The 25845-nt window shown below is 48.3% G+C and overlaps 1 protein-coding gene and 1 long non-coding RNA gene across 2 annotated transcripts in view; one reads left to right on the plus strand and one right to left on the minus strand.

The window, feature by feature from the left end:
* Window positions 1–1046: 1046 nt before the first annotated feature.
* Window positions 1047–25845, minus strand: part of LOC141974889 (antigen WC1.1-like) — a 65785-nt gene continuing 40986 nt past the window's right edge. The window contains exons 7-17 of the mRNA XM_074934928.1: window positions 21808–22122; window positions 20513–20827; window positions 18308–18370; window positions 17907–18221; window positions 17478–17513; window positions 15727–15864; window positions 5972–6067; window positions 4907–4990; window positions 3752–3841; window positions 2367–2519; window positions 1047–1419 (exon numbers count right to left, since the gene is read on the minus strand). Of these exons, the coding sequence (XP_074791029.1) occupies window positions 1295–1419; window positions 2367–2519; window positions 3752–3841; window positions 4907–4990; window positions 5972–6067; window positions 15727–15864; window positions 17478–17513; window positions 17907–18221; window positions 18308–18370; window positions 20513–20827; window positions 21808–22122 (1730 nt within the window). The 3' untranslated portion in view covers window positions 1047–1294. The remainder of the gene's footprint in view (window positions 1420–2366; window positions 2520–3751; window positions 3842–4906; window positions 4991–5971; window positions 6068–15726; window positions 15865–17477; window positions 17514–17906; window positions 18222–18307; window positions 18371–20512; window positions 20828–21807; window positions 22123–25845) is intronic.
* LOC141975100 (uncharacterized) lies at window positions 16356–23925 on the plus strand. Its single transcript, XR_012635856.1, has 3 exons — window positions 16356–16482; window positions 18508–18643; window positions 19761–23925. It is a non-coding gene; the product is annotated as an uncharacterized LOC141975100 (long non-coding RNA).

The raw sequence follows: 25845 nt of genomic DNA on the forward strand, positions 1-25845 counted from the left end.
CCATGCAACATAAGAGTCAAAATGGTACAAAGATGCCTTCTTTAAACAAAGGTGAGCAAATCTAACCTTATCGAAACAAAGCATTTCAACCTTCGCTTAGAATATCATGTTTCATGGAAGGTCTCAGTCTTTATCTTCAAGCCACTAAGGCCGAGATCTGTAGAGGTATTTAAGCTCCATTGAAATCAATGGACATTAGGGGGTTTAAATGCCTCTGAGGATCTGAGTCTTCAGCATTTGGGCCTTTGACAAATGAAAGATTCCTTCCCATTCCAGGACTGCATTGATCAGCATTGTCCCTCAGGCACAGTGGAGCTGTCTCCTGCCAGGGGAAGCTCATTTGTTCAGGAGACATTTTTTTTGGTGGTTGATCCGAGACTCTGGACCTAACAGGATCACAAAATCACCTGAACCCTTTTTCTGTTCCACTTGAAAGTGAGCTTCTGAAATCTGCCTTCAGTAGCATAAGCTCATAGCATGTCATAAAATAAACCTCCATAAGAATCCATATGCACTTTTTCCCTAGAGGGAAGGATGTAGAACGAGCCACATGGGATGAAAGAAAATCATGTCACTTCATGCATCTCCATCCGAAGCTCTGATGCCACAGTGAATGGCATAGTATCAGAATTTGTAGGGCAGAGAAGAGATTAGGGGCATCTTGTCACTGTCTAATCGTGTGTGTGTGTGTGTGCTCATTAAGATACCTGTAAATAACCTCCCATTTATCCTCCTGGATTTCAGAGGAAAGTCTGGAGTCTGGATTGGGGGTTAGGGCGCTCTCTGAAGTTAGGAATATTTTGTTGCTGGGTTCTGGAGTCCCAAACTGGCAGGGAAAACGGGCTCAGAGGTAGTCTCAGCACATCAGGTGACAGTACGAAGCGGGTCTCTGTGACCGAACCCGTCACATCAGTCTCCATCTCTCTCCCTGCTGGTCCACATGGAGCCACCCAACACACCTCATGAGAGAAACATCAGCCCAGGAACAGATCTTCAAAAAGGGTTTAATAAGAAAAAGCAAAAATTCACAATGAAGAAGTGTTAGGGACAAAAAAGCAGGGACGTTCCAGACTGTCTGATCAATGGGAAATTAGAGGGGAAATCACAGCCCCTGTCTCAGTCAGACTTATTTCTTGCATCTAAACAAAACTGAAATCAAAAAGCTAATTGAAGCAGTTCCCAGGTAGGGATTGTCTCCACTACCCCGATGGGTCAATGAGCATTTGGGACAGGAAGAGTCTAACCATACAGCATTTACATCCTCACAGGATATTTGATCTCAACCCAGCCATTCTTATATTGATGTCCCAGAGACGCCATCATCAACGTCATCATAACCCGGGTCATGAGGAGGTGGGGACAGGGCTTCCCTCTCAGCCCCAGAGGCCCCTTCACTTCTTAGCGAGTGCAGACTCCAGCCTGAAAATAGCAAGCAAGACACATTACAGTCAACGTATTCATTCTCCACCCATGTGCACTCACATAATGGATGGGCAACATATAGCATGGGCCGTGAATCAGCCCCCACCCACAGTTCCTCTTAGTGGGCCTCTGACATGTTTAAACCATTATCTCTCTCTCTGTTCTTCAAAGAAAACATGTGGGAGCGGATTCTCTCTCTTCTGAGACCTCCCTGGTGCAGGAGAAGTGTGGGGATGGCAGTGAGCTGGTGAGGACTCCCTGATAGGCCACTGGGAGCTGCTGTAACTCCTGACAGCTGATATAGTCCCTAAGGGACCGCACGCCAGCAGACACCTGGTGGCTGGAGCAGGGTGGGGACCCTAGCCCATGGGACTTGCCTGGACATCACAGATCTCACCCACCCACACAATGCTCATTCACACGTTATTCCCATCAAGACCAAAGAAATGCACATTTCATCCCAACCCAGTTTCCTTTGAGGTGCAAAGTGGGAGCGCAGTCCTGGGTCCCAGCTCTGATCCTGTGCTAATGGGGACATTTACAGATTGAAGAGAGGAATTTCAAAGCCAGGCCGCTAACTAACCCCACCCCAGGGACCTGCTCTTTCCATTACCATCCAGGGCACTGACACCTGGTCTGGGGAAAGGCACTTTGGCCCTGATCCTGCTAATGGACCTATGTAACTGATGATTTGGACAGTCCCACTGAAGTCAGAGAGAGTATTCATGTGAGTAGACTGACAGATGGGATCTAGTATTTGTAGGATCAGGGACCTTATCTAGGAAATCTCTCTGTCTTGATTTCAATCCATTTAACTCTGTTTAGCAGAGGTCAGGGAGGGGACACAGCTGAGAGTTCACCAATAACTCTATTTCAGAGCAGCGACAGTGACCTCTAGTGGCCAGTAAAGGCTCTTCCCAGTGACTTCTCCACACTCCACTCACCTGTCCGTGAATCCCTGTTCCTGACACTTTCCCCATGGGCCCCTGTGACTTCCTGGGCACTCGGTCCAGAACCAGGGTCGTCTTCAGGGTCAGAAATTTCTCTGGCATCATCATAACCGTCCCCTGGGTCATCTCCAGGCAGGGCAGGGACCTCTGAAATAATGATGGGAATTAATGGTAAAGAGAAGAGGCTTTCCACTGAATAGAGAAATAAGCTACATGCCAGGTGTGGCAAAGGAGGGACTTCTGTGTATTATTTCTTATGAATGCCACATACACCTCAGTTTAGCTGTTTGATATTATCCTGCCAGACTGCACAGGGAAAAACAAAGGAGGCCATTGGAGGAGAAGCAAACAGGAAACATAAAAATAACAAAGACATGGCTCCTTAAGGCAACAATGAGGGGAGCTGTTAATTGTGGAATGCCCTTGTCATAAATTTAAAGGGAAGAGTAATCACCTTTCTGTATTCAGTGCTATAAAATCCCTCCTGGACAGAGGCAAAGTCCTTTTACCTGTAAAGGGTTAAGAAGCTCAGGTAACCTGGCTGGCACCTGACCCAAAATGACCAATGAGGGGACAAGATACTTTCTAATCTGGACGGGGGGGAAAGGCTTTTGTCTGTCCGTGTGATACCTTTGCCGGGAACAGATCAAGGATGCAAGCTCTCCAACTCCTGTAAAGTTAGTAAGTAATCTAGCTAGAAAATGTGTTGGGTTTTCTTTGTTTTGGCTTGTAAAATTAGCTGCGCTGGAGGAAATGTGTATTCCTGTTTTTGTGTCTTTTTGTAACTTAAGGTTTTGCCAAAAGGGATTCTCTATGTTTTGAATCTGACTGCCTGTAAGATTATCTTCCACTCTGATCTTACAGAGTTGTTCTCTTTTTCTTTTTTGTTCTTCTAATAAAGTTCTGGGTTTTTTTTAAGAATCTGATTGGGGTTTTGGGGTCTTAAAAATCCAAGGCTGGTTTGTGCTCATCTTGTTTATTCTCAAGCCTCCCCAGGAAAGGGGTGTAAGGGCTTGGAGGGATATTTTTGGAAATAGGAACGCCAAGTGGTCCTTTCCCTGGTCTTTGTCTAAATCACTTAGTGGTGGCAGCATATTGTTCAAGGACAAGATGAAATCGGTGCCTTGGGAAAGTTTTTAACCTAAGCTGGTAAAAATAAGCTTCGGGGGTCTTTCATGCGGATTGCCACATCTGTACCCTAGAGTTCAGAGTGGGGAGGGAACCCTGACAGCCCTTCCCTGGCTCCAGCCAGGCTACTTTGGGTAATTCTTCCCAGCCCTGAGCTCAGGATCAAAGGGCAGACTAGGGAATGAAGGGGGTGGAGCAGCAGTAGCCAAGGGGTAATGTGGCTTCCAGGAGGCAGATTCATCATTGCTCACCTCGGCTGTCTGGAGTCTGGAGGACGTTCCTCAAGGCAGGCTCCTCCACATTATCGTATTCCAACTGAGACCCCCCTGGGGAAGCTCCCTCTGGAACAGCAAACATCACGGTCAGCTTCCCCTGAACACACCCATTTCCCCAGCAGGTTTTAGTTCCCCATTAAAGGCCTGTTGTTTTCGAGTTTGGGCTTTTCATCATAGAATCTGCAGGGGAAGTCACAGGGTGATCCAGGGGAAAAGGGAGAGTCATGGACATTCTGTGAAACAATAATTGTGCCACCTTTATTTCCTCAAAAATAACTAAGGCCCAGCCCTGCCCCACAGCATCCAATACCAACTTTGTCATGCCCTTCAATGAGATCAGGATCTATGCTGGTATTGAGCTAACCCTGGACCTGTTTCATAGATTCATGGATATTAAGGTCAGAAGGGACCATTATGATCATCTAGTCTGACCTCCTGCACAACGCAGGCCACAGAATCTCACCTACCCACCCCTGCGATAAACCTCTCACCTATGTCTGAGCTACTGAAGTCCTCAAATCGTGGTTTAAAGATTTCAAGCACAGAATCCTCCAGCAAGTGACCCGAGCCCTGTGCTGCAGAGGAAGGCGAAAAACCTCCAGGGCCTCTTCCAATCTGCCCTGGAGGAAAATTCCTTCCCGACCCCAAATATGGAGATCAGCTGAACCCTGAGCATATGGGCAAGATTCACCAGTCAGATACCCTGGAAAGAATTCTCTGTAGTAAATCAGATCCCACCCCATCTAACATCCCATCACAGGCTGCTGGGAGATAGTAGCTGCCACACCAGAGCTGATCATTGTGAATTCAACTGAACTCTATAAAGACATAGTTTAAAGTCCTTACATTATATGGGCTGGATCGTGAATTCGGCTATATGCTCCTGTCGAGGAGGCAGGGGGCTAAGGTCATGGGGCATAGATCAGGGGTTGTACAGTGACACGTGTCAGCTGTGGAAGTCAGATTCTTTCATACAGTGTGAATATTTCTCTGCCCGGTTCCCTGCAGCTCCTCCCCTGGGAGAGAGCACAGTCAACCACACACAGAAAGGGTCAGGATTTGTTCACATTTCCATCAAGTGCTGGACAGAAATCTTTTGTGTGTCTCTGTGTCCACCCCCATCCTTGTTACCTTGCTCTGATCCAGGACCATTTTCCCCCTCGCTGTCCCTGGTGTAATACTGCAGCTTTGTCACTGAGTCATCTGAATAGGAAACTGGAGAAAGGGTAAATGGGACGTTATCACAGTGAGAGCAGCGAAACTGGCTGATGGGCAATGCATCTGGGTCCTGGAGCAAGATTTATGGTCTCACTATAATGCTTCTTCAAGAGAAGATCCTGAATTCACAGCAACTGAGTGGTGAGAGGCTGATACAGACTTTCTAAGCTAAATATCAGGTTTTTTTGTAGTAAATGTGGCTTTGGGGTGGATAATTCAGACTGGGAAGATGCTGGGAACAGCCATATTGACCTCATGAGGTGAGGCAGGAACTGAGTGAGCCTTTTACCATGGCATCCCCTCCTGTGGGTTTCATTCAAATCCTTCTCATGAACTGGGGAGCCTGTTTTGAGTCACACTCAGGGTGTAAGAATCTCTTTATAGAGAGGAATGTTTATCTTCTCCTCCTGAATGTTGCTGCTTCATGGCCTGATCCAGCAGAAAATTATGGCTGAGGCTGCTGGTCCAGATCTCCTCAGCCACGGACATGACTCCCATTTTGTTGTGGAAGATACTCCCCCTCCCCCGCCTTTTTGACAGATAAGGCCACACCCCTCCCATGATCAGAGTCTGCGACCAACCCCCACCATTAGTAGAGAGGAGAATGTGGATCTCAGAAGTAGCCTCAGGGGGAAGCACTGACCATGCTCAGAGTGCCCTACAATGTGCTAAACTGAGAGCAGCATCTTCCCCCCTGATTGACATTCAGTCAAAATGATGTGAACAGTCACTTTCCTGACCCATAACTAATTACCCGCTATGGCTGCAGGATGTACAGATGGGCCTGACTGTCCTCAGAATGGGGCTAGCAGAGTCTTCTAGGGAGGAAACTCATTCATCTCAGTCCAGTAACTGGCTGGTCTCTTCACAGACCCAGCATCTGCAGCCATCCAGGACTCACAGGCTTGAAGGCTGCAGAGATTTAGCTCTAAGTCAGAGCTTTAGATTTTCTCCCTGTTAGGAATGACACACACAGACCTGAGCGATCAAACATTTCCTGCTTCTTTCTCATCAGGTTATAATCGATCTCCTCGTACACGGCCTCAGAGAAAGGGTCCAAGGATCTTCTGGAGCCTGAAAACAAAGGACAGGGTTTGCACAGGCTCAGAGAAGCTAGGGATGGGAAACCCTATGAGATCATCCAGCCCCTGCCCCTGAGTTCAGTGCAGGACTGGTTCCTACAGCACATTCCCACTGCTCTCTCCAGTTTAGATTTCAGCATCCCAGGTGATGGGGACCATGTCCCTGTCATGTTTGTTCTATTGTCTATTTCACGGTCATTAAGTTTATCTTGATATTCAACCTTAATGGTCCCTTCATAAATGTATCCTATTACTCCTACTACCACCCAAAATCATTCCTCTCCTATCCTGGTGCTCACACCTATGGGCAAAATAGTACTTGTATATGTACTGCCTAGAGACTGTGTGGGGAATAATTAGCTAATATTTGTGCAGTGCTTTAAAAATGGAAAGTACTATCTACATATCTTTTTAGGTGACGAATTTGAGGAACTGTCCCAGATTGAGGTGTCATGAGAGAAAGTTTTGGAACAAATTGATGAACTAAACAGTAATAAGTCACCAGGACCAGATGGTATTCACCCAAGAGCTCTGAAGGAACTCAAATGTGAAATTGCAGAACTATTAACTGTAGTCTGTAACCTATCATTTAAATCAGTTTCTGTACCAGAAGACTGGAGGATAGCTAATGTGCCTTTTTTTAAAAAGGCTCCAGAGGCGATCCCAGCAATTACAGGCCAGTAACCCAAACTACAGAACCAGGCAAATTTGTTTAAACTACCGTAAAAAATAGAATGATCAGACACATAGATGAACATGATTTGTTGGGGAAGAGTCAACATGGTTGTTGTCAAGGGAAATCGTGCCTCACCAATCCTCTAGGATCCTCTGTGGGGGTCAACAAGCATGTGGAGGAGGGGGATCCAGTGGATATAGTGTATTTAGATTTTCAGAAAGCCTTTGACAAGGTCCCTCACCAAAGGCTCTTAAGAAAAGTAATCTGTCATGGGATAAGGGGGAAGGTCCTCTCATGGATCAGTAACTGGGTACAAGATAGGGAAAAAAGGAGAAGAAATAAAGGGTCAGTTTTCAGAACGGAGAGAGGTAAACAGTGGTGACTCCCAGGGGTCTGTACTGGGATCAGTGCTGATCAACATATTCATAAATACTCTGGAAAAAGGGGTAAACAGGGAGCTGGCAAAATTTGCTGATGACACAAAACTACTCAAGGTAGTTAAATCCAAAGCAGACTGCGAAAAATACATTGGGGTCTCACAAAACTGCGTGACTGGGCAACACAATGGCAGATGAAATTCAATGTTGATAAATGCAACATCTTGAATACTGCGTGTAGATGTGGTCACCCCATCTCAAAAAAGATATACTGAAATTGGAAAAGGTTCAGAAAAGGGCAACAAAAATGGTTAGGGGTATGGAACAGCTGCCATATGAGGAGAGATTAATAAAACTGGGACTTTTCAGCTTGGAAAAGAGATGATTAAGGGGGGATATTAAATTATAAAATCGTGACTGGTGTGGAGAAAGTGAATAAGGAAGTGTTATTTACTCCTTCTCATAACACAAGAACTTGGGGTCACCAAATGAAATTAATAGGCAGCAGGGTTAAAACAAACAAAAGGAAGTATTTCTTCACACAACACACAGTCAATGCCTGTGGAACTCTTTCCCAGAGGATGTTGTGAAGGACAAGAGTATAACAGGGTTCAAAAAGGAACTAGATAAATTCATGGAGGATAGGTCCAGCAATGGCTATTAGCCAGGACGGGCAGGGATGGTGTCCTTAGCCTCTGTTTGCCAGAAGCTGGGAATGGGCAACAGTGGATGGATCACTTGATGATTACCTGTTCTGTTCATTCCCTCTGAAGCGCCTGGCATTGGCCACTGTTGGAAGACAGGATACTGGGCTAGATGGACTTTTGGTCTGACCCACTATGGCTGTTTTTATGTTCTTATATAAGGGTAAATCTACACGGCAATCTGGAGGAGTGATTGCAGCACGCATAAACACATCTGAGCTGGCTTTGAGCTAGCTAGCCACGTGGCTGTGTCAGCACACACAGCAGCACAGGCTAACCTGCCGTGTACAGCCTCGCCTGGGAGCCTGGGTGCACGCTCCAGTGGCTAGCCCACGTCACAGCCACGCTGACACAACTACACTGCTGTTGTTATGCCAGCGAGCTTCCACCGAGCTAGGTAAAAGCTGGCTTGGGTATTTCTACATGTGCTGCAATCACACCTCTCATTGCAGTGTAGATATGCCCTAAATGCCTAGTAGAACTGTCTGATCTCTTTGGCCATTATCACCCAAGCTCTTCTGCAGCATTTCTCCTTCCTCGTACCCTCCCTCCTGCTGTATCTCTCTATTCCGGATCTTTCCCTCACATGGATTTTCTTGTACTTTTCTAAATGGAATCTCAACATGTTATTTTTCTAAGAATACTTGAAGTCTCTTTGTATTATTTTCTCCAGTGAGGCGGAGTGGCCTCCCTCCCCACTTTAGAGTGAGGGACCACTACATTACCTCCGGTGGGCAGAGCCAAGCCTGCCCTGCCCCCGTCGCTGGAATTACCAGGGCAGGACAGGAAGTATAAAGGGAGGGCCTTGCATCTCATTGGAGTGGGAGCTAGGGAAGGAGACAGAAGTCTCCAGCCTGCTGCAGAATTCTGGAGTTGGACCTGCACCGGGCAGCATCCTGTCCCCAAAGGAGAACGACCCTGGGAGAAATTGCCGGCACTGCCATCTGCCAAGTACCCCGACGAGACCAAGGACCCGGGCACTATGGAACCCCTCACCCAGACGCTGGTAGGAAGTAGCCCAAGGAAACTGGACTTTGATCCTGTTACACTGTCAAAACCTGAGTCAACATGTTTTAGCTGGATCCCTGCTGACCCAGTGGTGGAACAGTCCGCCAGTGTTTGGGCCCTGGGCTGGGACGCAGTGGAGTAGGGTGCGCCAAGGTCCCCCCATCCCCTGCTGCCAACCCCATCCTTGGGGTGGCAGCCTCCCCACGTTACGCCAAGAGCTCTGCTGTCGGCCAGAGCCAGGTCATCAAAACTGTCTGTTTGGTGCTCTGCCCTGCCTGAGGGCCTGAATCCCTAGACTGTTTGGTGCTCCCTGCTCTTCCCCACCCAAAGAGCCAGAGCCCCAGACTGTGTCTTTGCTGGCTGCCTTAGCCAAGAGGCTTAGGCAAAGCCTGCTTCCCACTCTGCCCTGCCCAGAGGGCCACAGCTTCCCTTATCAACCATGAACTGCTGGCTGTCCCAGCCAGGATGCTGTGGACTAAAGACTGTTTATACTCCACCCCGCCTAGAACGCCAGGGCTCTATACTCTTGACTGGCGGCAGCTCTGACAGGAGGCTGCGAACTCTAGACTGCTTACAGATCGGCCCAGCAAGTGGGACCCGAGCCTGAGGGCTGCTGCCTGACACAGTGAGAGGGAGCGGCCTCCCTCTCCACTTGAGAGCAAGGGACCACTGCATTTCTCCTTTGTATTATTTCTCTGTCGTCCCCACTAGTTTCAACTCCTCCCAATGTAGTGTCATCTGCAAGTGTCACTGCTGTGCTGTTCATTTCCATGGCCAGATCATAGCTGAAGATATTAGATACGACAGGACTTAAGATGGTCCCTGGATCCCCCACAAAGCTCTCCCTGACATGTACACCTTGTGCAGATTACAGGGCTGCTACTAGCAGGCCAGACTTCTGTACCAGACATGCACTGGCTACAGAGCTTCCGTGCAAGAGAGGTACACACCAGATGTGTTCACCATGACAGATATGGCTGAAGTTAGTTTAAACAAGGTATGTTACACACAGTGTCACCTAGTGGCTGAATAGTATAATACAGTTTAGCCTTCCATTACGTCTCCCCCTTTGCATTCTACATTCCTACCATTTACAACATTTACGTTATCATGGTATCTTTATAGTTGAGCACAGATCAGTCTATTAAGTGTCTCTTGTTAGTATATAGGTCTGTCTCTTAGCCTAGGATAAAATTTTGGGTTTGACTTTTGATACTTTTATATCCTCCTTACGAATATGTATGAACAAAGAATGAAAACACTGTGTGTTGCTTCCAGATGGGGTTTATATCACAATGAAAAGAAATAAGGAAAAGAGTTAAAGTGTTGCTGGGTATTGTGGGAGTTTAGTATACAAGTGTACACTTGAAGACTGCCTCGACCCTTATCTCAAGGCAAGGTCAAGCAACCACATGGTAGGGGCAAGGGGGGTGGTGGGCAAACATAAGAAACACTAAAAAGCCAGAGAAAAGGTGACCATGGCTGAAACATAACCTTACTCCTTACCCCACCCGTAGGGTACAAAAGAGGTGGTACCAAAGTCCCCATACTACGATCCTCCAAAACAGAACATGACCATAAATTGTAAGGGGTGGGACCATAAATTGTAAGTGGTGGGACGAAGGGATATAATTAAACCTGCTAAGAAAAAGAAGGTGGGAAAAAGGACAGGGAAAACTGTGTGGAATACAAAGCTATGGATATGCTTGCCTGATTATCCCCACTAAACATTGCATTGCCTGCACTCGGACTATGGTCTTCTGCTTTCTGTTTTTGTGATAAGAATCAAGAGAGGGGTGAGGGAAAAAGCCCTAACATCTCTCAGTGGTACTAGTTTTCTAATTACCCAACCCAAACACGCAACAACTTGGTCATCTGGCTTTCCATCAGCAGCAATGACTGCCTGAGGCCTGTTTGGAATCTCTGAGTTTTTTTCCTCTTGTTCTCCATCTGCCATCTGTAGAGTTTGCTCTGTTGATTGTTCTTTCTGAGGTACATTGTATGCTCCAGCATTTTATCTTGAGTTTATTTGTACTGGGTCTCCTTTCAACTATCCCTCTTTCAAGTTCTTCCGCTTTTCTCATGAGGCCCATCATGGCTGCCACACTGAGGTGGAGAACGCTGTTGGTCTTTGATCCTTTGATCACATGCACTCTGAATGAGAAGTTTTTCTCTTTGAAAGAGATTTCTGTAGTGAACTGTCCCATGCAATTCAGAATGCCTCCAGTGTTAGTCAGAGCTGTGCCAGGTAACTTCATCTCTGGGAGGGGTTGAAGGTGATTGTAAGGCCCTTCTGAGATGACTGTTACATCTGCTCCTAAGTCCATTTTAAAGTCAATAGTGTTTCTCTGAATAATCAGTTTCACTCTCCAGGCAGGCTCTGTATCTTCACACAGGATAGATCCAAGAAACAATAGCTCTTGATTGTCTGGAATATGAATCAATTCCCTGAATGCGTTCATGTGGCAAACAACTGCAAAAAGTCCATGTTTCCTGCATTTAATATATCCTGAATGTTTGAGTGGAATTTGTTCCTCTTAGCCAGGGAGTTCTCCCTCTTTACCTCACCAATTTCATGGTATTAACTTGTTTCATTCAGGCTGCATTTGTTAACAGCTTCTAAGCTAGTTTCTCGTTTTTCAAGTTTGGCAAGTTGCTCTGGGTTTTGCTGTCTCATGAGCTCAGATTGCTTTGCCATTTGACTAGCAGCGTGTAGGGTGAAGTCTGTTTTGAATTGTAGCTCCTGTGAATGTATGCACTGTATGTAAGGGAGCAGTATGACTGCTCAGAGCTCCGGTACGAAACTGCAGAAAAACCTGAGTGTCTCTGGATTAAGTTTAGAAGTGTGAGTAACAAGAGTGATGTAGTGGTGGGTGTCTGCTATAGACCACCGGACCAGGGGGATGAGGTGGATGAGGCTTTCTTCCAGCAACTCGCAGAAGCTACTAGATCGCACGCCCTGGTTCTCATGGGTGACTTTAATTTTCCTGATATTTGCTGGGAGAGCAATACAGCGGTGCATAGACAATCCAGGAAGTTTTTGGAAAGCGTAGGGGACAATTTCCTGGTGCAAGTGCTAGACGAGCCAACTGGGGGGGAGCTTTTCTTGACCTGCTGCTCACAAACAGGGAAGAATTAGTGGGAGAAGCAAAAGTGGGTGGGAATCTGGAAGGCAGTGACCATGAGTTTGTTGAGTTCAGGATCCTGACACAGGGAAGAAAGGTAAGCAGCAGGATACGGACCCTGGACTTCAGGAAAGCAGACTTCGACTCCCTCAGGGAGCGGATGGGTAGGATCCCCTGGGGGACTAACATGAAGGGGAAAGGAGTCCAAGAGAGCTGGCTGTATTTCAAGGAATCCCTGTTGAGGTTACAGGGACAAACCATCCCGATGAGTCGAAAGAATAGTAAATATGGCAGGCGACCAGCTTGGCTTAACGGTGAAATCCTAGCGGATCTTAAACATAAAAAAGAAGCTTACAAGAAGTGGAAGGTTGGACATATGACCAGGGAAGAGTATAAAAATATTGCTCGGGCATGTAGGAATGAAATCAGGAGGGCCAAATCGCACCTGGAGCTGCAGCTAGCAAGAGATGTCAAGAGTAAAAAGAAGGGTTTCTTCAGGTATGTTGGCAACAAGAAGAAAGCCAAGGAAAGTGTGGGCCCCTTACTGAATGAGGGAGGCAACCTAGTGACAGAGGATGTGGAGAAAGCTAATGTGCTCAATGCTTTTTTTGCCTCTGTCTTCACTAACAAGGTCAGCTCCCAGACTGCTGCGCTGGGCATCGCAACATGGGGAGTAGATGGCCAGCCCTCTGTGGAGAAAGAGGTGGTTAGGGACTATTTAGAAAAGCTGGACGTGCACAAGTCCATGGGGCCAGACGAGTTGCATCCGAGAGTGCTAAAGGAATTGGCGGATGTGATTGCAGAGCCATTGGCCATTATCTTTGAAAACTCGTGGCGAACGGGGGAAGTCCCAGATGACTGGAAAAAGATTAATGTAGTGCCAATCTTTAAAAAAGGGAAGAAGGAGGATCCTGGGAACTACAGGCCAGTCAGCCTCACCTCAGTCCCCGGAAAAATCATGGAGCAGGTCCTCAAGGAATCAATCCTGAAGCACTTACACGAGAGGAAAGTGATGAGGAACAGTCAGCATGGATTCACCAAGGGTAGGTCATGCCTGACTAATCTAATCGCCTTCTATGATGAGATTACTGATTCTGTGGATGAAGGGAAAGCAGTGGATGTATTGTTTCTTGACTTTAGCAAAGCTTTTGACACGGTCTCCCACAGTATTCTTGTCAGCAAGTTAAAGAAGTATGGTCTGGATGAATGCACTATAAGGTGGGTAGAAAGTTGGCTAGATTGTCAGGCTCAACGGGTAGTGATCAATGGCTCCATGTCTAGTTGGCAGCCGGTGTCAAGTGGAGTGCCCAGGGGTCGGTCCTGGGGCCGGTTTTGTTCAATATCTTCATAAATGATCTGGAGGATGGTGTGGTTTGCACTCTCAGCAAATTTGCGGATGATACTAAACTGGGAGGAGTGGTAGATACGCTGGAGGGCAGGGATAGGATACAGAGGGACCTAGACAAATTGGAGGATTGGGCCAAAAGAAACCTGATGAGGTTCAATAAGGATAAGTGCAGGGTCCTGCACTTAGGACGGAAGAACCCAATGCACAGCTACAGACTAGGGACCGAATGGCTAGGCAGCAGTTCTGCGGAAAAGGACCTAGGGGTTACAGTGGACGAGAAGCTGGATATGAGTCAGCAGTGTGCCCTTGTTGCCAAGAAGGCCAATAGCATTTTGGGATGTATAAGTAGGGGCATAGCGAGCAGATCGAGAGACGTGATCGTTCCCCTCTATTCGACATTGGTGAGGCCTCATCTGGAGTACTGTGTCCAGTTTTGGGCCCCACACTACAAGAAGGATGTGGATAAATTGGAGAGAGTCCAGCGAAGGGCAACAAAAATGATTAGGGGTCTGGAACACATGACTTATGAGGAGAGGCTGAGGGAACTGGGATTGTTTAGTCTGCAGAAGAGAAGAATGAGGGGGGATTTGATAGCTGCTTTCAACTACCTGAGAGGTGGTTCCAGAGAGGATGGTTCTAGACTATTCTCAGTGGTAGAAGGGGACAGGACAAGGAGTAATGGTCTCAAGTTGCAGTGGGGGAGGTTTAGGTTGGATATTAGGAAAAACTTTTTCACTAGGAGGGTGGTGAAACACTGGAATGCGTTACCTAGGGAGGTGGTAGAATCTCCTTCCTTGGAAGTTTTTAAGGTCAGGCTTGACAAAGCCTTGGCTGGGATGATTTGATTGGGGATTGGTCCTGCTTTGAGCAGGGGGTTGGACTATATGACCTCCTGAGGTCCCTTCCAACCCTGATATTCTATGATTCTATGATTCTATGAAGGATTTTTATCTGTTAACCCAATAACCAGCCTCTCTCTGATGTTTTCATGTTTGCTGTTCCTGAATCACAGTTTTCAGCCAAGGCATGCAGAGCTCTTATAAACTATTCAACATTTTCCCCTAGTCCTTAAATTCTCTGGTGAAAACATGCCCTTTCATAAACCACATTTCTCTGAGGGTACAGTAGAACCTCAGAATTACAAACATGTTTGAATAGAGGTTGTTCATAACTCTGAAACATTCATAACTCGGAACAAAATGTTATGGTTGTTCTTTCAAAAGTTTACAACTGCACATTGACTTAATACAGCTTTGACACTTTACTATGCAAAAGAAAAATGCTGCTTTTAACCATCTTAGTTTAAATGAAACAAACACAGAAACAGTTTCTTTACCTTGTCAAATCTTTTTTCAACCTTTCCCTTTAATTTTTTTAGTCGTTTACATTTAAGACACTACTGTACTGTATTTCCTTTTTTTTTTCTTTCTTTCTTTTTTTGGTGTCTGGTGCTGCCTGGTTGCGTACGTCCAGTTTCAAATGAGGTGTGTGGTTCACTGGTCAGTTCTGTAACTTTGAGGTTCCAGTGTATAAAGTACGCATCAAACAAAGCCAGAACCCTTTCACAGTCATCTTTGTGCCTGTCTTCAAGAAAATCAAAGGATTGAAAGAAATGCTCTGCTTCCTTCCAAACAGCACAAAGTAATCTCCATACCTGTATAGCTTCAGGTTCCTTATGGAGTTTTGTAGCAATCTGAAATCTTGCAAAATGCTGCTTCTAATCTGTCAGTTGTGAAGGTTTGTCAAAGCTGAAGTTCTCTGGTCAACGAAGAGGGGGATGTTGATGAAATCCTGCAACCTGTGTTGCTTTTTTTCCCCTATCTGCATCCTTCATTGCTCCTTCTTCTGACTGCAACTTCTGTTGCTCTCTTCCTTCTGTTTTTCTTCTCCTCTGGCACTGCTTAACTTCGGGCACCATGTCACATATACCTTGGACATGGTAGGTGGCAAGGCTGCTATAAGCAGGTCAGGCTTCTGTACCAGACATGGACTGGCTACAGAGCTTCCTTTCTGGAGAGATACTCAACAGATGTTGCGGGGAGGGATAGCTCAGTGCTTTGAGCTTTGGCCTGCTAAACCCAGGGTTGTGAGTTCAATCCTTGAGGGACCCATTAAGGGATCTGGGGCAAAAATTGGGGATTGGTCCTGCTTTGAGCAGGGGGTTGGACTAGATGACCTCCTGAGGTCCCTTCCAACCCTAATATTCTATGTGTTCACAATAAGATCCCTTTATGCTCTGCCAGGCATGGCTGAGGTTAGCGAATGTAAGTTGTTACATGCAACACCACTTTGTGGCTGAACAGTATAATACAATTTAACCTTCCACTACACTGCCAACGCCCCACCCCCCTTAGGCACAGCTCCACCTGCTATTTCAGAGGCATTTCACACAGTGACACCAAGCAGGACCCACCTCTGCGCTCTGCCCTGGCACTTCGCACCTGCGCCCCCAGGATGATTAAGACCAGGCAGAGCAGGGCTCCCAGGATAATGCAGATGACCACGGGCACTGTGACTCTTCCACTGTTGGTCGGAGGGCGGCGTGGGGGAGCTGGATGGAAATGAATATGGAAGAGGGAGAGATTATCCTGTGGGAGTCTGGGGGACCCTGGGAGCTCCCCAGTCACTCATTGCACGGCCCAGGACAGCAGGGTAACGGGCTGGGACACAGTTTGTGCACCGTGGGGGCAGCTCACAGGCTGCTGTTTAAATCACGGGCCCTGCCCTGTCAGCTGGAGCCAACAGACAGGAATCCTCTGGCTCAGCACGGCCTGCAGCTCCCACCCAGGTGTCATTCGCCCCCAGATTTCACAAGCCATGTGTAAGGGGACTGTTGGCCCCTTACTAAAACTCGGTGGGGGTGTTTCGGTTGGCTAGCTCCCAGGACCAGAAGGAAGGGGAAGGGTTGATAGGAAAGCAGGACCCTGAGACTGACAGTCCCCAGGAACAATGGGGAGAGGCCAATGCCCCAAGTCAGCCTGATTGACAGGGCGGGCAGGCTAATCAGGGAGTCAGGAGGACAAGGTGGGTCCTGTCCTGCCTGTGAGCTGGATTGCCTGGGTCAGACAGAGTGGGGCCGAGCTATGGAGAGAGCAGGGGCCTGAGCTGAGCTGCGGAGCAGAGCCGCGCCGGATCCAGAGAGAACCAGAGCAGCAGCCCGGGGGAGCAGGTCAGTGCTGGGAGCAGAGTCACAGGAGACCTGTGCTGGGAGCAGAGCTGCAGCAACCAGATCCGGAGGGGCCGGAAAAAGCAGCCCAGGGAGCTGGAGGCAGAGCAGCAGCAGCGCTGAGGCAGAGGGGAGCAGGAGCAGGAGCTGGGGCTGGAGCAGTCTGAAGCCAGGGGCGGTGAGGAGCTGAGGAGAGCGAGGGGGACCCTGGGCAGCGGGCCCAGAGCAGGGAGACGCCCCCAGCCAAGAGGCCTGGCAGGCCAGACATGGAGGGGGATCGTAACCCCGACTGGGCGGGGGCAATGCTGGGAAGAAGGGTCCTGCCACCTTCAGCCTGAAGGCCTGTGACCACCCCCAGAGCAAGTGTCCGACCCGCAGTATCCCTGCAGCACAGCCAGGGCCTGGGCAGGAGGCCTGGGACGTGTGAGGAACAGACTGAACTTCCCTTACAGTCCAGAGACGCTGGTTGTGACGTCCCCGTGCCACAGAGCAGGGTGATGTGTTTTCCTTTAACCTTTCCCACTTTTTCCTTATTTTTTTAAATCAATTGCTGTTGAATACACTGTATTTCCTTTGAACTGCATGTAATGATCAGTGGGTCAGGGAAGCATCCAGTGCAGAGAGAGCACCTGGGAGTGGGGACACCTTAGCCCCTGCCCTAAGTGACCACGGCAGGGTTGGGGGTCGACGCCCCAGGAATCTTGGGCCCAGCCTTGTCAGGGTTACGAGGACTCTGCCAGACAGGAGCGTGGAAGGGGAGCCCTTGACGTCAGGCAGGCCTCTGGGTAAAGGAAGGGGGAGCGAGGACTCAGATCCCTTCGCTAGCCCATTTCACTGGGGTAGTTTATAAGCCAGGAAAGTTCCCCACAACAGCGGGACCATTCCCCTGCTTACTCATGGCAAGGAGCTCCTGTCCTTAGGCTACAGCTTGCAGCTCATCCTCTGTGACCCAGCACCAGGTAAATTTTAACTCTTGATGGGAGCGGGGGATGTTTTACCTGTTCTACTCAGTGATGCTGTCGTCTCTGTCACACCTGCAAAGGGAAAGGGAGGAGAGTTGGAGTCTGGAGCGAGGGGGAGGTGATGTGTTTGTCACTGGGTAGCGTCCCCCTCAGATCTCCAGACATCACTTCTACAAACTCCCTCAGAGCAGCACAGGGTCTGTATGTTAGTGATTTAGAGCCCACGTCCCCCTTTGCTGACTAGTAACAAACCAGCACACTGGGGTCTGTGATGGACGCAGGGGTTATGTGGGCTGATGTCTGAGCCAATCTGGTCCCACAAAGCTTCCACCCCACAGCATCCATGATGCTTCTGCACACAGGAGATGGGAGGGCCTGGCCTGTGACCAAGGGCGGGCGGGTAATTGGACCCATCCTCCTTCCAGAAAATTACAGCATATAGCAGAAACATCTCCTGTCACTCACCTGAGCAATTCACAGCAGCATCTTCCTTATGGTCACAGTTACTTTCACCCCAGGGCTTGGAACAACAATCCCAGAGAGACGACTCTGTCCCTCTGCAGTTCACCTTCTCCACCCAGATGGGACCAGTCCCCTCGCCGAATGCAGCGTCGCACAGGGCAGATAGAGCCGATCCACAGCCCATTTGTTGACACACAACATTAGCATCCGCCATGTCCCAGGATTCATCACAAACTGTTCCCCAGGAGCCACGGTACCAAACCTCCACTCTCCCCGAGCATCTGTCCTCTCCTCCCACGACACGTAACTTCTCCTGATCTGGAAATGCAGAAACCTCACATGTTACTGGGACAGCTGGGAAAGTCCTTCGGGACCAAGAGTGAGACAGTGAGAAGCAGAAATACCTGTGCAGCTTGTCGAGTTCGGGCATTCGGCAAACAGGGTCTGAGGTGGTTTCTCTTTTTCTCCTATGCAGAGAAAATGATTAAGTGAACGGATCGAGAAGAGTGTATGATGTAGGAGAGAGTAGGGCTTATCTGTATATTAAACCCCTAAATTTCAGCAATTTTATAAACTTAAATCTAAAATCTATTTTGTTTCATAGCTAATGGATTCGTTCCTCAGTGGATTCTCTGGATGTTGAAATCTTTATTCAGCTTGCTGCTGGTGTGTGCGCATTTGTGGATATCTGCGTCTGTTCCATCCACCCTGTGTACAGCTGCTCTTGACCCTGTCTGAAGGTAAACAGACCTGTCAGCTGAAACACACCCACATTATTGTGAGGATCCAGAGACAAGAAATGGTGGTATTAGAATTGAGGACTGTACCTATTGGGTAATGGGAAGTGGGCACCCGCTCGAGCCCTGAAGGGGTTGGAAAAGCACTGCAGAGGGTTGGGGCTGGGGAAGGAAGTAAAACCCCAGCTGACTGGGGGAAGTGGTGGCAGCTGGGGGCCACGCCCCAATCAGGGCCCAGCTGGCTGTATAAAGGCTGTGAGCCAGAAGCCAAGAGAGACCACACTCTCTAGCTCTGATGGAGGGACCTGGCTGTAGAGACCTGAATAGAGGACCTAGTTTAGAGCAGGACTGGGGAAAGGCCAAGGGAGCCGAGGAGCTCCAGCCTAGGAAAGCTGCAGGCCTGGTAAGGTCTATTAAGTACGGGGGTTGCAGGGGCAGCCACGGGTGGGCAGAGGGAGCAGGTCCAAACCCAACCTTGCCGGTGATGAGTGGCTCATACTGCAGTCTGCCCCAGGGTGCAGGGACTAGCTGGTGGCTAGCAGGAGCCTATGACTGAGGTGAGGTAGGGATAGTGGGTGGGGGGGTTCCCCTGGGAGGGGGAGACCCAGAACTGTGGGGTACCGCCAGGGGGCAGCACCCAGTGAAAGGGGCACCAGGGTCCTGGGAGGGACACGGAAGCCAGCAGCAAGGCGAGATAGGCCTGAAGAGGGCGCTCTGACAGCTGGAACACTGAATTCCAAGGACAACCAGCAGCAGTGCCGCTGTTGAGTCTGCGCCCCGGTTACAAGGACTAAATGAGACTTTAGATCTGAAACAAACTCTCACCTACACACACAGACCCACCTTTTGGGAATTCTGATCCTGACCCAGATTTCACAGCCTGGGTGTCAGGAAGCAGGGGCTGCAGCAGAGCTAGTCTCCAGGCTACTTAACGAGCGCAGCTGGACTGTATCAGGCTGCCTGACTGGTCATACTGCCTGATTGGTCAGCAGTCCAGCAGCCACACCAGCATTCAGCAACTGCTCAGAGCATTTCCCACAGCTAAGATACCTCATTTTCCTGTCTTGTTCACAGTCTTGCTGTTGCCTTGACCCCAGACTTACCCCTTGCCTTGCTCCAGGTAACCTGGTCCTGACCCTGAGCTCCGATTTCTGCCTTCAGCTCTGGCCTCTGGCTCTGACCCTTGGCTCCAATTTCTGGCTACCAGCTCCTGCTCTAACCACTGGATATGACTCCAGCTCCAACCACTCAGCATGACCACTCACGTCCTGGTCACTGACCTTGGGCCCATCTCTGATTGTTCATCCCAAAAGTACAGCCACAGAGATTCCCAAATGATGCTCGCTAATGGGAGGCATTTGCAGTGGTGCTGGAACAATTTTTACAGTTGGGGTGCTGAAAGTCAGTGGTTCCCAAACTTTTTACCTTGCCCCTTCTTACCCTGTCTGTGCTCCCTCTCCCCCGAGTTGAGGCCAGGACTGGGCTGTGCATCGGGGTAAGGTGACTCAGGCTGGGACCACACCTTGCGGGGCTAGTAGCGGGACCCCATGTCTGGGACCAGCAGTGGAGCGTGGGGCCGGCAGCCGGGACCCCACGCAAACTGATTAACCCCTTGCACCCCAAGTTCCCGTGCCTATGGGCATTTGTAGGCTCTCACTAGGTGATTGCACCGTGTAACACACAGCTTGTATGAATAACTCCCATGTTTGTTTTCCAGGCGCTATATTGAGAATTGACAATGAAAATATGTCTGTCACTACTGTGAATGTAAAACTGTCTCTAATGAAAAGTAAATACATTCAAAATTTCTATCACACCCTTTCAATGAGTAAAAGATGGAGTGGGTGTGTGCACAGACAGTTTCAGAATTACCACTGCAAGAAATGTGGGTCTCTTCTGCTCGGTTATCACAGGACTGCTGTTTCCATATGCCTGATGGGCACTGCCAAAGGGACCTGTGCTGCTCACTGCATGCAACATGGTCCAGCCATGTGGGACCAGAACCTGCTCCATATGCAAAGTCTCTTGCAACCTGCCCTCTATCCCCACAGTTCAGCTGTTTGCAGACAATTGCTGGGGTGACTCCAGACATCTGATTGGAGCAAACACTGCCCCACGTCCCATTGTAGAAAACCTCCAGCCGCCCAGCACAATCACGGTCGCTCACCAGCCTCAAATCCGTGAATTCTAGAAGGAAGTGCACAAAAAGGGAATTTAAATTGTCTGATTCTGAAATGAACTGGTGTGAAGTGTGAAATCCCAGCGATTGCTCATCCCAACAGTATAGCCACATCATTCTGCAGGAGCAAGTGCAGAGAGAATCACTCTAAGAATGAGAGACTCTCCTGGACACCATGGGCCTATTAGAAGTACAGTGGTCACCTCTGAAAAGTCACCAGTTCCCAGCAGTTACACACACAGACACCTGCAATACAGCAGTGACTGCCCTGCCAACACTAGAGAAATGCTGCGATATCTCCAAATACTCCTGGGTGGGAACCGATGGGAAATGGTGACTTTCTAATCATGACCCCAGTTGGTAGGTAGAAGAGTAGAGTGACCATATTTTCTCAAAGGGAAAACGGAACCCCCTGGGGGGCCCAACCCCAAAACCTCCCTTCCTCTCCCCCACACAGGTGGGGCCAGCCTGAGCCTACCCTACCTCCCACTTACACAGGGACAGCCTGAGGTTCCCCTATCCCCTCAGCATGTGGGCCAGCCTGAGCCCCCCGCCGCCCACGTGTGCGGGGTCAGCGTGAGGCCCCATTCTTCCATTCCGTGCACACAGCGGCCGAAGACCCCTGCTGTCCTCCCACGTTGGGCTAGCGTTGCCACTGCCTCCCCTCCCCCCACATGTTTCTCCGCACTCCGCTAGGGGGCGCATCCCACTTTTTTGGCAAAACTATGCATGTGTCCAATTTGCTCTTCCCAACTCGTGATCCATTGGCAAGAGGAAACGAGAGAAATGCCCAGTTTTGCCAAAACAGTCGGGACGGCCAGGGCAGGCTTAAAAAAGAGAGTGTCCTGGCCAAAACGCACTGTATGGGCACCCTATAGAAAAGACAGTGAGGGAGAGGCTCTATCATCCTCAGGTCTCTCCTCAAATGTCTGCCCCCTCCATTAAATCCCCTGGTAACCAGGCTCACGTGAGCATTCCCGGACCAGACCTGAGCAGAGAACTCCCGCGTCCTCTTTGTGTCTGCAGTTGTGCTGGCCCCAGCCCCTGGAAGGACAGTCCCAAAGATTGGATTCGTTCCCAGAGCAGTTCACATCATCTAGCCAGATCTGCCCGGATCCTTCCCCGTAATGAGCAGAGACAGTCGCATTGATGGCGCGTCCACATCCCAGTTGTTTGCAAACGACATTGGAGTCTGACAGATCCCAGGAATCATCACAGACTGTCCCCCAGATGCCATTGTAATAAATCTCCACTCTCCCAGCACAGCGACCTGCCCCATTCACCAGTCTGATCCGCCCGCTTCCTGCAGGGATAGATCCTAGCTGTTAATATGAAATATGATGATTATTAAATAGCTTCCATGCAAATCAATGATGAAGCTACAATGGCTGAGATATTGAAATGCTTTTTAAAATCTGTCTTTAACAAGAAACACAGAAAAGGAGAAAAGCTGAGTAAGGAAATGAGGAATACTTCTTACAGAGCACTATTGATAAACAGCATGTGAGTGTAAGGGCCTAATTCTGAATTCCTTACTCATCGGAGTAATCCTTAAGGGACTCGTCATATGGGTCAGAGCTATTTGTGAGACTAAGGGTTAGCGGAAACAGCCCCTACTCAAAATCTTGAATATTCTCAAACAACTCTTAAATGATAAGCATCAAGATGTTCAAGGAATTATTAGGCAATTAATTTACCCAAAACCAAATATTCTTTTCAATTGTTACAGAATGGGGAGGGGGTGACACTGGCTGACCAGGTCATGCTAGAGTGTAGTTAGATCAGTTCACTTGTGTAGATTAAAGTAATGGTTAGATGTATACGTGTGTATTCAGATGTTTAAACTTTATGAAAACCAGTGGAATGTTCTGGGTATTGTTTCCGCGTGTCTATTCCTGTCATAATGTAATGCCAAACATTTACATGATAAATACACGTGTAGCTAAATAACACATCAAATAAATTTTGTGAAATGCGGAGGATTTAAGGACTTTAACAGAAAATGCTAATTTCAAAGGAAATAGCCATTATGAATAAGGTCTGAGGTCAAAAATCTAAGTGCATTTCTCACTCCCTGTCATCAAAGGAAAAGCCCACCTGGGTAGATTGTCAGCTTGTTTTCTTATGTTCTTATGTGAGAAGAAGATATAAATATGGATTCAAAGAAAGATCCTGTATCTCTGGACTGTTTGGATTCTAACAGAGAAGAATAACTGAATGAGAAGACAGAGATCCCCAGAGTTATTCTGGGTAGCCCTGTGTGATGGGGTGAGCTCCCCACACTAGCCCTGTAAGAGCTGGGTTGGGCCAGGTGGGCCCAATCTGCTAATTACGCTGCAAACGGTGGAGGTTTAGGCCGGAATCAACTGGTTAGAGAGAGTCTCACCTATTCAGGAACAGGTGGGACCTATAAAGCCAGGAAGGTGGCTCCGGCTTGGGGCTGTTGGGAAAGACTGCAATAAGGCAGACAGCAGTCATGCCCTGGGAAGAGGGAGGAGTGTTTGGGGGCTGCAGGGAGATAGTCTGTAGTTATTCCCTGGGAGGAGGATTCTTGGGGCTGGCACACCCAGAGTGAGGAGGGGAACCAGAGTATAGGAAGCAGTCATACAATCATAGAAGATTAGGGTTGGAGGCCATCTAGTCCAATGCCCTGCTCAAAGCAGGACCAACCCCAACTAAATCAGTCCAGGGAAGGAGCAGTGTGGGCAGAGGGAGGAAGCCCAGAACTGCTGAGCTGTCCCTGGACTGGATCCCAGAAAAGAGGGCAGGCCTGGGTTCCCCTACTAGCCACTGAGAGAGTGGCACCAGGCCAGTGAATGGGAAGACAGCCTAGGACTGTTGATGGACTGAATCCCGTCAGGGGGAACACTGAGTGACCTAGCTGGAGAGCTAAGTCACAAAGAGGATGCTGCGGGTCCTGAAGCAAGAGGCGCTGCAGACCAGAGTGAGAGTGATGGTATGCAAACTGTGGATGGGCGTTGGCCTCGAGAGCTAATCCCCAGAGTGACCAGGAGGAGATGCCAGACCGGCAGTGAGTGGAGTACCTCATGACACCCTGTAAAAGACTTTGGGGAAACTGACAGTTTATTACATCACTGCCACCATTTGGAGTTACAAACTGATTTCCTTGTTGTTATATTTTACCTGCTATAGCCTCTCAATAACCCTCGTTCTTTCTTCTTAGCTAATAAACCTTTAGTTATTTACTATAGAACTGGCTGCCAGCGTTCTCTTTGGAGGAAGTTCTGGGTGACTGACTGGTCCCTTGGGACTGGGAGAAACTTGGTGTGGTGTGATGTTAGGATTAAGTGACATTTTATCACAACTTCCAGATTGTCTGGGTGGCAGGTTAGGCGGTCTGTGACTCCACAGTGAGACTTGTATAGTGATCCAGGAGTTCACGTTTGTGAGTAACTTGGTGAATCATAGAATCATAGAATATCAGGGTTGGAAGGGACCTCAGGAGGTCATCTAGTCCAACCCCCTGCTCAAAGCAGGACCGATCCCCAATTAAATCATCCCAGCCAGGGCTTTGTCAAGCCTGACCTTAAAAACTTCCAAGGAAGGAGATTCCACCACCTCCCTAGGTAACGCATTCCAGTGTTTCACCACCCTCCTAGTGAAAAAGTTTTTCCTAATATCCAACCTAAATCTCCCCCACTGCAACTTGAGACCATTATTCCTTGTTCTGTCATCTGCTACCACTGAGAACAGTCTAGAGCCATCCTCTTTGGAACCCCCTTTCAGGTAGTTGAAAGCAGCTATCAAATCCCCCCTCATTCTTCTCTTCTGTAGACTAAACATCCCCAGTTCCCTCAGCCTCTCCTCATAACTCATGTGTTCCAGTCCCCTAATCATTTTTGTTGCCCTCCGCTGGACTCTTTCCAATTTTTCCACATCCTTCTTGTAGTGTGGGGCCCAAAACTGGACACACTACTCCAGATGAGGCCTCACCAGTGTTGAATAGAGGGGAACGATCACGTCCCTCGATCTGCTGGCAATGCCCCTACTTATACATCCCTAAATGCCATTGGCCTTCTTGGCAACAAGGGCACACTGCTGACTCATAGCCAGCTTCTTGTCCACTGTAACCTCTAGGTCCTTTTCTGCAGAATTGCTGCCGAGCCATTCGGTCCCTAGTCTGTAGCGGTGCATTGTATTCTTCCGTTCTAAGTGCAGGACTCTGCAGGTGAAATCTAATTCTAGAACACACCACCAGTTTGGGGTATCTGCCCTTGTTTTTTGAGCCTGCCTGAGTTAGTCACTTACAGTGGTGAGCCACTCCAGACAGCATGACAGCAGGTACCAGAACATTAGAGAAAAGTAGACTTGGTACCACTTTATTTTACAAATAAAGGGAAAGACAGGCAAATTGGATCTGTGTGTGTACAATAAAGTCCAAGACACTTAGGGCCTAATTCTACCCTGCTGAAATCAACTGTGAAGCTCCCACTGACACAATGGGAAAAGAAATGGGCCCTTAATGTGCTGTAGTTACCCTGCAGTTGGAATGGGGATGAAAAATATCAGTGCAGTAACATACAGTGCATGATATAGGGACATAGTTAAAATATCTGTTACTTGTTTACTTTTACTGTTGGACCTGAATGTAAATATATACCAGCAAAAAGAACAATAGAATTATCTTGTACAATAGTCATGTACAACCAAGAACAATGAACAAATCCCATCACAGATGTTTTTTTCGTTTTTTTTTTTTTTTAACCTTTAAATGAAGGAAAATTGCAGTTATAGGATTAGGACTTCACAAGGTCACATTATAAAATCAACTTTGATGTATTTCCTAAGTGACAGAGGGTTAGATTCACAAAGGTACGTAGCTACCTAACTGCCTCTTTATAAATACATAATATATAAATCACTACATATTTATTGAAGCAGGGACTTGACTCTCCCATATCCCAGGTGAGTGCCCTGGCCACCAGTTGGAATCAATCTCTAGCTTTTTTTCGGATTCAGTGACTGATTATTTGTACAAAGTGGAACATTTCCAGCAGGAGAGACC

Source organism: Natator depressus, chromosome 1, assembly GCF_965152275.1.
Source record: "Natator depressus isolate rNatDep1 chromosome 1, rNatDep2.hap1, whole genome shotgun sequence".
NCBI lineage: Eukaryota > Metazoa > Chordata > Testudines > Cheloniidae > Natator > Natator depressus.